The 12137-nt window shown below is 44.1% G+C and overlaps 1 protein-coding gene across 2 annotated transcripts in view; it reads left to right on the top strand.

Moving 5' to 3' along the window:
- The window catches only part of Lims1 (LIM zinc finger domain containing 1), a 110448-nt gene that overhangs the window by 63521 nt on the left and 34790 nt on the right, over positions 1–12137 (top strand). The window contains exon 2 of one of the 2 annotated variants that reach the window (XM_052744963.1): positions 8209–8319. The exons of the other annotated variant lie outside the window; for it this stretch is intronic. Coding sequence (XP_052600923.1) covers positions 8209–8319 — 111 coding nt within the window. The remainder of the gene's footprint in view (positions 1–8208; positions 8320–12137) is intronic. 2 annotated transcript variants of the gene reach the window in all.

The following is a 12137-nucleotide window of genomic DNA, read 5'->3' as shown; positions in this document are numbered from 1 at the left end:
GCAGTGTGGCACGGTGAGTCATGCCATAGACCCTTTGTCCATGTACCTTTACTTGCAAGTGTTCATTTCGAAGAGTCATTGCTCTGGTTTGAGGTCTCTGGTTTCTACTACACTATCAATGTCGGGCCCTCATTAGGACTCTTCCTGGATATCCTGTTGTTGCCCTGTGTTGTGGAGATCCTGTAGCTTTGGGTCTGCCAGTCAGGTCCCTTCACATGCTACAGCAGATCATAGATGGGGTGGATATTTGGGTGGACCAAGTCATAACCCTGGTTCTGGGCCTGGGCAGCTGTAGGGTTAGTCAGCCAGCCAGTTCTCCCCTGTCCTCACAGCCAAGGTGAGCTCTCCATTGCCCAGGCTAAATCACCTCCTGCAGCAATGAGTGAGGGGTGGGGCTGGTTCTCCTGCTTTCATGCCCTCAGGGTTGGCTCTCCCACACCTGTACCATTAGGGCCAGCTCTTGTGTTGCCCAGGCGAGGTATAGGCGCAACTCTCCAGAGTACTGCAGCTGGTGAAGGGTAGGAACAACCCTCTGCTCTTATGACCCCAGCCAGGGCCAGCTCCTCCACATGTCTCAGGCGTTGATGGGCGGGAGGTGGGGCAGGGCGGGGACATCTCTCCTCCCCTCATGCTACCTAACACATGTCAGATGAGTAGTGAGGACAGCTCTTCTTTGCTCATAACATCCAGACTGAGTCACCCTCACTCTGACCACCGGCCAGCTCTGCTGTGCTGCCTAGGCAAGGGGCAAGGCCTGTTTCCTGAATGCTACAGCTGATAAGGGGGAGGGTCAGCTCTCTTGTTCAGACCGGCTCTTAATAGATACTGGTGTAGCAATAGAATAGAGTGAGCTGCCATGAAATAGTCACTATCCCAAGGGCTTAGGTAAGAGTCTCCAAGGGGAAGCCCATCCTTCACCCCACCCCACACACACCCTTCTCCTACTTCTATCTTGTAGAACTACCAAAGGAATGGATACTGCTGGTTCCTTGTACCACAGGAGCCCAACACACTATTGCAAATGCTGGTGGCTGCTATGCCCTGCAGCAGCTGCACACTGGGGAAGCCAAACATGCTGTAGGAGTCTGGTTATCTGTGACTGCTCTCTCTGCAGGCCCAGGGAACCAAACCCTGGAGCATCTCCCCGGTGCCCTCTATTGAGAGGGCTTGTGTGCTGCTTTAGAGACCAAGATGGAAGGAGGCAGGGTTTCATCAGTGTTTCCCCACCCAGAAGGACGTGAGATGCCAGGGTTATAGAATTCCTCTTGAAAAGAGTGAAAGAATTGAACAAAGACCTTCATATGTAACCATGTGACCCGCTTTCAGGGGCCAGAACAAAGGGTATTTGAAGAATCTTAGAGAGGCTATAGCCCCAGCTGGGAACTGGTGGTCAGTATAGTTGCACTATCTGGTCAACATCAGACTCCTGGAGTGTTGTTATGTCCTTTCCACATCATCTTTTATCACATTTATGATAAAAATCTGAGTCATGGCAGCTAAAATATTCCTCACCTTTCTCTACACATCACAAAATTTAAAGCTCTTGAAGGGAAGGAACCATTTCAACTTCAGCAAAAAAAAAAAAAGTTTTCAGTTTCTCTGTATTCTGGCCAATATATTTAAAAATGTGTATACGAATATTCTACATCAAGAAAGTAACCGGAAATGAGAGGCATATGGATTTAACCAGAAGAATCTTTGACCTGAATGAAGTATTTTACTTCTGTCCTTCTGTACTGAAGATCTCATTATTTTCTTTTTTCCTTATCAGTGAAGTAGGCCTCATATTAAGCTTAGTCAAGAATAAAAACTCCCACTAACTTCCTTTCCCAATGTAGCTGGCAGTTGTATGAGAAAGCTCTGCTGAGTCAGAACTAAAATAAGAATGTACCTTCGAGCCTGGCAGTCTGGAGCTGCTGGTCACCATAGCCATATAAAGAGCTAGCTCCTGAATGCACTGAAGGTTTCCCTGGTAACTTGGGCATCTCTCAGGTCAACACAGCTAAAAATACTGTTCCTTCTATATTTGGAGCTTTCTCAAATGTGGTTTTTGTTTCTTTCTAAAAAGATATTTAGAGGGTAAGAACATGTTAATGCATCATGATAAGAATTAAATAAGGGAAACACTAGCGGGATATTTTTCCAGCAAAAATATTTGGAAAATCAGAGCAAAGCCTCCTAACCACTGAGGGAAATTTAAAGAATTGTTTAAGTTAATCAAGCACTCCAAATTCAGTGAAAGGACCTTTGTGTGGGGGCCTAAGGAGTTCACTGCAGTGATTGTAGTTAAGGGAACTGTCTCCTAAGTGTGATGTTGCTAAAGAACTTGAACTATCTGGGTGTCAGCAGAGGCGGTGCCCTGACTGTTGGGCCTCTGCCTCTTAGCAGCATAATTGATGAAATACCGAGAGGGTGCTCCACACTGTGAAGGGCACAGAGACTCAGCGATCCAACTTTGAGGCACTTGGTACGGGACACAGTGTTCAGTCTTCCTGAAGTCAGGCTCATTGAATGGGATGCAGAGTCTCTAGCTGAGGGGAATGATAGGGATTCTTTGACACATTTCCTCTAAACTATATTAGTGTTGGGTGATAGGAAGAGCAAATCCAACTTACAAAATGAGATGTGTAGGTTCTTCATCCTGCCCCAGGCTGCCATTTCATGACCTGTCTCAGTGTGCTGTCATTGGTGGTTATGACTTTTACTACACGTTGGCAGCTTCCCAGTTCTCCTCTCATCTCCTTTTATAGTAGGTTGTCGTACGGTGAGGACGGGTCACTGTAGAGAAAGGGGGCTGGGGGCTGGCGGCTGGTTAGCTCTGCCGGGGGGTGTGTGTGTGGGTGTGTGTGTGTGTGTGTGGGTGTGTGTGTGTGGGTGTGTGTGTGTGGGTGTGTGTGTGTGTGTGTAGCAGGGGTCTGCTACTTTCTCTTTACACGGTTTTCAGAATGTTAATGTCAGAGAGGGTCATGGAGAAAGAGAGTGAGCTTCTTTCCAGCTCTCTCCTTCACTCTCCCCAGCTAGGGTATCTTTTACACACATAAATCTTTGGTGGATAGATTTTTGTTGTGTGAGTCATGTTGAGAAACTTTTAGAGTTCACTCAGAGCAAGATGCTTCATGAGAAATGGACCCCAAAGTAGGCTCTCAATACTTGTTAAACGATTAAGATTGGGGAGCTGAAGAAGTATTGATTTTCAGTATTTAGGCCGGATTGTGCAGAACAGTTATGCTGTTGTGGAGCTGGCACATGTGGTCCTATGTCACAGACCTTTGGCAGCCTCTTTATGCATCCTGCCTATGGCCTCTCTCTTCTCCAGACACCAGAGGAAGAGTTTTTGCCTCACCTGCTGGTGTTACATTTACTGTGTTTGAATTGTTGGTTTTAGGACAAAGTGTGCATCTACTAATTTACTTCCTGAAAAGTTCTAGCCTGTGATTGGACAGCATTACACTCACTTCCTTATGAATAGTTCTTTAAATATCATAAGGTCTGTATGTGGTACTATGTAACTATCTCTGACATCTAAGATAGCTCCTTTTTTTATAGATGTTTTATTTCCATGGTCAATTCTTAGTAATAATTATATGTAAATAGCTTTATACCAGGCATCCTGGGATTGGAGTATTAGTGGTGCAAGGTGGTAACTGGTACTTTAATACAAATATTTCATGTTTTTAAATGATTTTTTTAACTTTATCTCTGGATATAGTTAAGATACAATAAGGTTGCCATGAGGTATTGGCTCCTGCCTTTAATCCCAGCACTCAAGAGGCAGAGGCAGGCAGATCTCTTGAGTTCTAGACCAGCCTGGGCTACAGAGCAAGTTCCAAGGTAGCTCTGGCTACACAGAGAAGCCCTGTCTCAAAACACCACTGCTGACTGGGCGGTGGTGGTGCACGCCTTTAATCCCAGCACTCGGGAGGCAGAGGCAGACGGATCTCTGATTTCAAGGCCAGCCTGGGCTACAAAGCGAGATCCAGGAAAGGCACAAAGCTACACAGAGAAACCCTGTCTCAAAAAACCAAAAAAAAAAAAAAAAAAAAACCGCCCCAATATAATAAACTTAAAGTGCTTTTACCTCTTTTGAATAATCCCAATAAACAACACTAGTACAGACACATAAAAACATGCATTGTTATTCTTTTTTTTTTTTTTTTTTTTTTTTTTTTTGGTTTTTCGAGACAGGGTTTCTCTGTGTAGCTTTGCGCCTCTCCTGGAACTCACTTGGTAGCCCAGGCTGGCCTCGAACTCACAGAGATCCGCCTGGCTCTGCCTCCCGAGTGCTGGGATTAAAGGCGTGCGCCACCACCGCCCGGCGCATTGTTATTCTATTTAAGCTAGTTTAAGAAAATATGTGTTAACTACTTTTTTACTCTTGTCCATGGTCATGAATTTTGTTTGCCTTATACAATTAGGAAGCAGTTTTATCAGACAAGACAAAATGGCATATTAACCAAAAATTCATCTTTTTCAGATTGACCTTTATCTGCTTCCTTATTGCCTTGAAAGAAAACATATTACATTTGCCCTACCACCTGGAAATGGGAAAGAATTTCCATATCCATTGTCTCACTTACAAGTCGTAGTTGCTTTGTTTGTAGTAGTCCGAGGAAAATCAGATGAAATTTTCCACTCAAGTGAAATAGAGAATTACAGGGAAAGTAGTTCATTTTGCCAAATGGTAATTTATAGTTCAATTACAGTGGCCACATTAGTGATTTTAATACCCCAGTGTGACACAGAAATCTTTGGTAGCAGTTGAAGAAACTTCATTCTTGTGGTACTTGTTGCTAAGTTTTTGGTTTAGTGATGGATTTTATAAATCTTTTGTGGAATAAATAAAGCATTTTTTAGCTCTCCTATTCTACAGTCACAGTGGGGTGGGGAATTGATTCCAGAACACTTCTTTGTACCTCCACCTCTACCATCCTAACCAGGGGATAGCAAAATCTGTGGTTGCTCGGGCCCCTTATAGAGTGACCTGATACTTGCACAGCACTTGTACAAGTCTTCTATTTTAAATCATCTCTGTACTGTGCTACCTAACACAATGTAAATGCTGTACATATCACTGATACGCTTTATTTTATGGATGGATGGAAAAATAATGACATGTAAAAGCTATATTTTTGCTACAAATCCAATTTCTTTTGTGTATGTGCAGGTGTGTTCGCATGTTCATGGTTGGGTGGTACACATGTGTGCCCAAGTGTGTGGAGGCCAATGGCCAGCTCTGATGTCATTCCTCAGAAGTCATTGTCCTTGGTTTTGTATTTATCTTATTCATGTTCTTTGCCTGTGTGTACACATGTAAGCACATGGGTATGTAAGTGTTTGTGGCTAAACATGTATGTGGAGGCCCAGGTTGACATTGGGCATCATCCTCTGTCCTCTTTGAGCCAGGATATGGCTCTTAAATATGGCTAGTCTCACTAGCCAGCTTGCTCTGGGGATCCCCTGTCTCTGCATTCTGCAGCTGGAATTACAGACAGGCTGCCACAACCACTCATCATTTATGTGGGTTTGGGGATCTGAACTCCTGTCTTCATATTCAGTGTTTGCCTAGCAAGTACTTTAACCATGAGCCATATTCCAAGCCCCCACCTTGACTTTTTGAGACAGGTTGTTGTATGAACTTTCTCCAGGAGACAAGCAGACATCTGTTTACCCCAGATAGGGCACAATGATAGACCAAAGAAATGATTCCGTTCAAATGCTAGCTCGGTAAAATAATGACTTTAATTAGAGTTACTTAAAAGAGTATAGTTGAAGGGTTACTTGCAGAAGCATGAGCAATTTATGGACAACTACACCGTTGAAGAAAAAAATCTCTTTTTTTCAATACAGCAGTTTATTGTCAATTTTGGGGGGGGGGGGCAGGAGAGGTGGCTCATGAGGCCCTCCTCCTAACAATACTGTTTAGAAACTTTTGCTTTCTGTCTCTATATGTCTCTCATCTGTCTCTGTGTCTGTCTGTCTCTGTGTGTGCGTGTGTGTGTGCATGTGTGTGTGTTGAGACACCGTCTCTCATAACCCTGGCTGTCCTGGAACTCACTATATGTACACCGGGCTGACTTTGAAATCTGCCTGCCTCTGTGCTAGGATTAAAGGTGTGCACCACCATGCCTGGCCTGCTTATAAATCTTGTGGGAGAAGGGCGAGACTTTGTGAGCCTCTTTCCCTTCTATGGCAAAAAGTTAATGGGCTCAGTTGTCTTCTGCAGGTCTTTTTGAAGTACTCACACCTGCTGCCAGTGCAGGAGACTAGTCAAGTCATGTCAGGCTCAGAGGACAGTGTTCCATGCACAGAATCTCTCACTGCAGCATGGAGCTCACCAGTTAGTCTGAGTTAGTGGCCTAAAGCATGAGGTTGAGGCTAGCCTGAGCTACATAGTGCCTAGCAGGCCAGCCTAGGCTTTGTAGAAAGGCCTTGCCTTAATGAGGCCCTAGATTCAATCCCCAGCAGTGCTCCCACCCCCAAAAGCTGCTTTGGCAACTCTGCTCATGAATAAGTCCAGATTTTAAGTATCTAAGCTCCAGGGAACAGCTGTAATGCTTTGCCTGACATCTCTAAGTAGGTTGTTTGTATCTTTGAAGTTAGCAGACTGGTGGAATCAGAAGCTCTGCAGCTGTCTTCATGTTGTGCTAGAGTACACTAGTGCATAGTTTAGTCTCAACAAGACATTAGGCATGCCCAGAGTCTTAGCTAAGTTTCTGTTGCTGTGATTAAACACCATGACCAAAAGCAATTTGGGGAGGAAAGAGTTTATTTCAGCTTCAGTGTGAGAGCAGGAAGTCAAGGCAGGAACCTGGAGGCAGGAAATGAAGCGGAGGCTGTGGGAAAATGGTGCTTACTGGCTTGCTCTCCGTGGCTTGCTCAGCCTGCTTTTTTATACCACCGAAGACCACCTGCCCAGAGCTGGTACCACGCACCCTGTTTGGGCCCTTCTACATGCCTTATGAATCAAGAAAATGCTCCTTCAGGCCATCTGGTAGAGGCATTTTTTCAGTTGAAGTTCCTCTTCCCATTTGACTCGAGCTTTTGTCTAGGTGACAAAAAACTAACCAGGACTCCAGCCAGGCCCCAAACTCCATCCTCTAGTAAGTGATGAAGTTTGGCATCCAGCAAATGGTCTTGAGTTCATGGAATAGAAATCTCTATTCTTAGTGTCTTAAAGGAAAATTTGTGTTTAGACCTGACCTAGAGGATATTCCAAATGTGCATACCAGCTTTGGTGAATGGCTAGCTTAATTAGATTATTAAATAACTTGGAAGAAACCCTTAAGGATCTCAAACAACCCTAGTTCTTCAACAAAAGTCACCTAAGTGATGCTGTGTTCACTAAAGGGGAGCTTTTGGTATTTGTGAGAAAACAGCCTCCCACTCTAATGCCTTGATGCTGCTGGGATGTCAGTGGCAGCTTCACTGGGGACGTTTAGGATAAAGTTTCTGAGGGTTAGGATCACAGTCCAAAATGACTGTCTGTAATTCTGAGAGTACGTGCCGGAAAAGTTAAAAACAGCAAACAAGCCGGGCGGTGGTGGCGCACGCCTTTAATCCCAGCACTCGGGAGGCAGAGCCAGGCGGATCTCTGTGAGTTCGAGGCCAGCCTGGTCTCCAAAGCGAGTTCCAGGAAAGGCGCAAAGCTACACGGAGAAACCCTGTCTCGAGAAAAAAAAAAAAAAAAGAAAAAAGAAAAAAAAAAAACAGCAAACAAGAGACATAGGTATAAACTTGAGCAGTAACGTTTGTTTGGCCTCAAGTTGCTCTGTTGACAGCCTTCTTTTTGCTCTGCTCAGCGCTGGCTAAAATGAGAAGGGACCTCTGCGTAACTGTGTGGGGAGAACACTGCCACCCAGCCTTTCACTGGCCTCATGGTTACTGATCCTTATTCAGAACAATGAGCATTGACCTCGGAGCCTTCGCTCTCTGCTTACTTACAACAAAACGATTTATATATATTGACGTCCTGTTTCCCTGCCTGCATTGTATACTCAGAGACGCAGAGGTTATGACTTGTATTCACTTCTTTATTCATTCAACAGATGTACTTATTAGGATGCAGCATGAGCACATAGGAAGAGTTTTGTGTGTTCTGGTGATATGAACAGTAAAAGATTGTGAGCAATTAGTTTAATGAGTATATAGTTGTTGCCAGAATAGCTGCTAAAGTAGGGGTAACCCATTTGTGCTGTTACTCACTCCTAGAATCCCAGAGCCTGTTCACTGTCACCTTTGCAGTAGAGGACAGCATATCCTGAGCCTCCTTTGGATCCTCCCTCTGCGGCTCTCTTATTACAGTGTAAGAAGATATATAAGGTACAAAGAATTTCCTTGGAGCAATGTGTGGAGACTTTTAGGATCCCAACACTAAGAAGGCTGAGAGGACTACTCTTGACTTCTAGGCCAGCCTGGACTGCCAAGTGAGACCTGTCTCAAAAACCAAGACCAACAAGCAAACATTTCGTGGTACCTTTAATTCTTTAATCCCTGCAGAGGCAGGAGGGTATCTGTGAGTTGAGGCCTTTCCCATCTACATAGTGAAACCCTGTCTCAACAACAAACAAAAATCTCACAAAGAATTTCCTTGCCTTGTATTTATGCTGAGAATCAACTGGTTGGGTCTTAGTGCCTAATAAGAGGTCAATGTGATTGATACACATGTGTGCTGAGATGATCTAGCCCTTTCTTCTTCAGAACCTTTGCCTCCTTTCTCTCTGGATCACACTTAAGATATTTTTGAGTGCTGGGAGTGGAGTGGTAGTGCACACCTTTAATCCCATCACTTGGGAGGCAGAAGCAAGCCTGGTCTATGGAGTGAGTTCCAGAACAACCAGGGCTACATAGAGAAACCCTGTGGAGGGGGAGGGAGGGGAACACGACCAGATAAGGTGATCTGAAAAATATAAACCAAGAGGCACAGCCATAAATTTTCCTCACAGCATGTAAATCTTGTGCTGATTGATTAAAACCATATAAGACCACTGCTCAGAAAAGCAGCTATATTAAAGTACCTTCTACTTAAGAAATGGCTCAGCAGATAGAGGCAGCTGAGCCTGAGGACCAGAGTTTAATCCCAGAGTCCATATGGTAGTAGGAAAAACTGACTCCTACCTAAGTTGTTTTCTGATCTCCACACATGAGCAGATAAGAAAGACATTTGGATTACCTGTTTGTAGCAATGTGATTTAATGGATAGCAAAGCCTGAAGATTCTACACACACAAACACACACCAAAAAAACACTTTTTCTTTTCTTTTCTTTTTCTTTTTGTTTTTTTGTTTTTTCAAGACAGGGTTTCTCTGTGTAGCTTTGGATCCTTTTCTGGATCTCACTGTGCAGCACAGGCTGGCCTCGAACTCACAGAGATCCGCCTGCCTCTGCCTCCCGAGTGTTAAGATTAAAGACGTCCGCCACCACTGCCCGGCCCAAAAAAAACACTTTTAATATTGATAGACAAATTAGTAAAATTGAAAAATACAAAAAATCCACATACAAAAATCAATGCCTTTAAAGGTATTTATTTATTTACTCGTGTGTGTGTGTGTGTGTGTGTGTGTGTGTGTGTGTGTGTGACTATCATGCTGCACCACACTGATGTGAATAATTACTATGTCAGTAAAAGTCAGTGTGTATGCATGATGTTTTAGCACATGCCTATAATCTCAGCTTTTAGGATGTAGAAGCAGAAAGATTGGGAGTCAAGACCAACCTCCAATGACTATCTCACATGCCTCGAGGCTAATTCTGTAGCATCCAGTTTTTGCAAAGAGATGTTTTGCTGCACGGTTTGCTAGCTCAGAGGCCCTGAGCTATGTGTCAGCTCTGCCTCCTTCCAGGCTGGTGGCAGGAGAATTTACAGGAGGGAATGAGAGGTTGTTTATTGGCTAGATTGTGAGAAGGGGGCATTTTAGGTCCTTTGTGCAGCCTGTGTGGTCATCATATCTCTTTACAGACCACAAGTTCTTTTAGGGTAAGTAGGGATAACTGAGTGGAGGACCTTTGTTTGTTGTTTGTTTTTCAGTGGAAGAGGTTGAACCCTTGCTCATTCATGGTAGGCAAGTGACCTACCACTGAGCTACACCCCCAGCCCTGTGAAATAAAAGGTTGGTCTTTGTTTTGTTTAGATAGACTCTTACTGTGCAGGCTGCCCTTCATCGCTGGGTAGCCCCATGTTGGCTTTAAATCCTTCTGCCTCAGCCTCCCGGGTGCTAGTATTACTGGCATGTACCACCACTCCTAGTAGTTATTTCAAGTTGAAGTGTAATTGGAATATAGCTCAACAGTTCTCCTTCCGTGGGTGAATGGTTTGACCATACATACTTTAATACTGCTGAATATTATGCAGCAACACAAGAGCAAACTGCATATGTGTTTGCAGTCTGGACAGATCTCAGTGGCATAATACTGACTTAAACAAAGCCAGCCTTCAGTCATGACATGTGACAGAGTTCCACAAATGACAGTTTACCCGGGTAAAAAACAAATAAGGCACGTAGGGCAGTAAAGAGATTCCTATGGGCGGAGAGCACTTCCTGCTTGATTGGTGGCCACAGTAGCTACATACTCAGTGGCACTAGAACAGCTATGTTACTGTCAAGCTCTCAGCGAGAAACCTGACGGAGTGGCATATGCTCATCAGCCTGAAATTGATTGTCTGATTCTGTCCTTCCTCTGTTTTACTTTGCCCTTGTAAAAAAAAAAGAAAAAAAGAAAAGAAAAAAAGGAAACCAACAATGAGGGCATAGAGATAAATAGGAAGAATGGCATTTACACCATAAAGCTGTTTCTTTACTATGTAAAACCTGGTCTATCATCCCGAAGCTTTGGGTCTCAGTAGGTCTAGCTGCAGTCTTTGAGTTCCTCATCATTCTGATAGCCTTAGGTTCAAAGTAGAGAAATGTGATCTCATTTCCTGCTTCTCGTCCCATTCTGTACCCGCCACATACTGATTGAGAGTTCACCTGTCTTATTTCCTAGTAATTCTGTTGAGCCATTTTCTCTCATAGAAGTGATAGCATAGTCCCTAGGTTTAAGTCTTGACCCCGCCACTTACTTATTCAGTCTCTTTGTGGCCTTGGTTTTTTTACTTGTGACTAATAAACATTTCACAGAGGATGTGGTGTGACAGAAGACACTTGCTAACTCTTCTGTATCATCATTCACTGTTACTCAGGTCTCACGTGTATGTTGCTTGTGTGTTGGTCTCATGACTCTCCTGTTACAAGTATGACCTGAGGTGCCCAGCACTATGCCTTCTTACAAGTTCCTTGGGATCCCTGCTTTGGGTAGGATGGCTTACTGGAACAAAGAATGGAACCACAGAAAACCCCTAAACCCTGGCCTAGAGCTGTGGCTGTCCTCCTCAAGCCAGCCCAGGCCTAGAAGTACTGAGCTCATCTATGAACCGCTGGAGCATGTGAAGTTGCCAGTCCTGCAGACCCAAAGCTCCAGGATCTCCACGACACAAGGCAACAACAGGATATCTAAGAGGAGTCCCAGTGAGGACCCAGTATTGATGCTGCAGCAGAAGTCAGAGGCCTCGAACCTGAAATGACTCATTGCAATGAACACTTACTTACAAGTAAAGATATGTGGACTCACTAGGCCACACTACCACTTCCACGATGAGATTTTTTTTGGGGGGGGGTGTTAATTGTTTGTTTTTACTTTTAAATTTTGTCTTGTAGGGGGGAGTTACAAGGACAGAGGGCAGGGAGATAAATGGGATTGGGATGCATGATGTGAAATCCACAAAGAATCAATGAAAAGTTAAAAACAAAAAGAAAGAAACCTAAACCCTTGTGTGGCTTCATACTTTGCTGTTGTTGTTATTATCATGACAAACACAATTACGACAGTCATTTGAACTAAATATAGCAGGAACACCATGAACAATCTTTGACTCCTGTTACAGGGTTAGCTGAAATGAAATAGAAGAGTTACAATTGAACTCTAGCTCTTTCTGATTTACACTGCACCCATTCATTGAAGCCCCTACCAAGTAGTTTCTCTTTTGGTTTTTTTGAGATGGGGTTTCTCTGTAGCTTTGGTGCCTGTTCTAGAGCCCGCTCTGTAGACCAGGCTGGCCTCGAACTCACAAAGATCCTCCTGGCTCTGCCTCCCGAGTGCTGGGA

Source organism: Peromyscus californicus, unplaced genomic scaffold (assembly GCF_007827085.1).
Source record: "Peromyscus californicus insignis strain IS unplaced genomic scaffold, ASM782708v3 Scaffold_19__1_contigs__length_69161282, whole genome shotgun sequence".
Lineage (NCBI taxonomy): Eukaryota > Metazoa > Chordata > Mammalia > Rodentia > Cricetidae > Peromyscus > Peromyscus californicus.
This window is presented reverse-complemented; position numbering and strand designations above follow the sequence as displayed.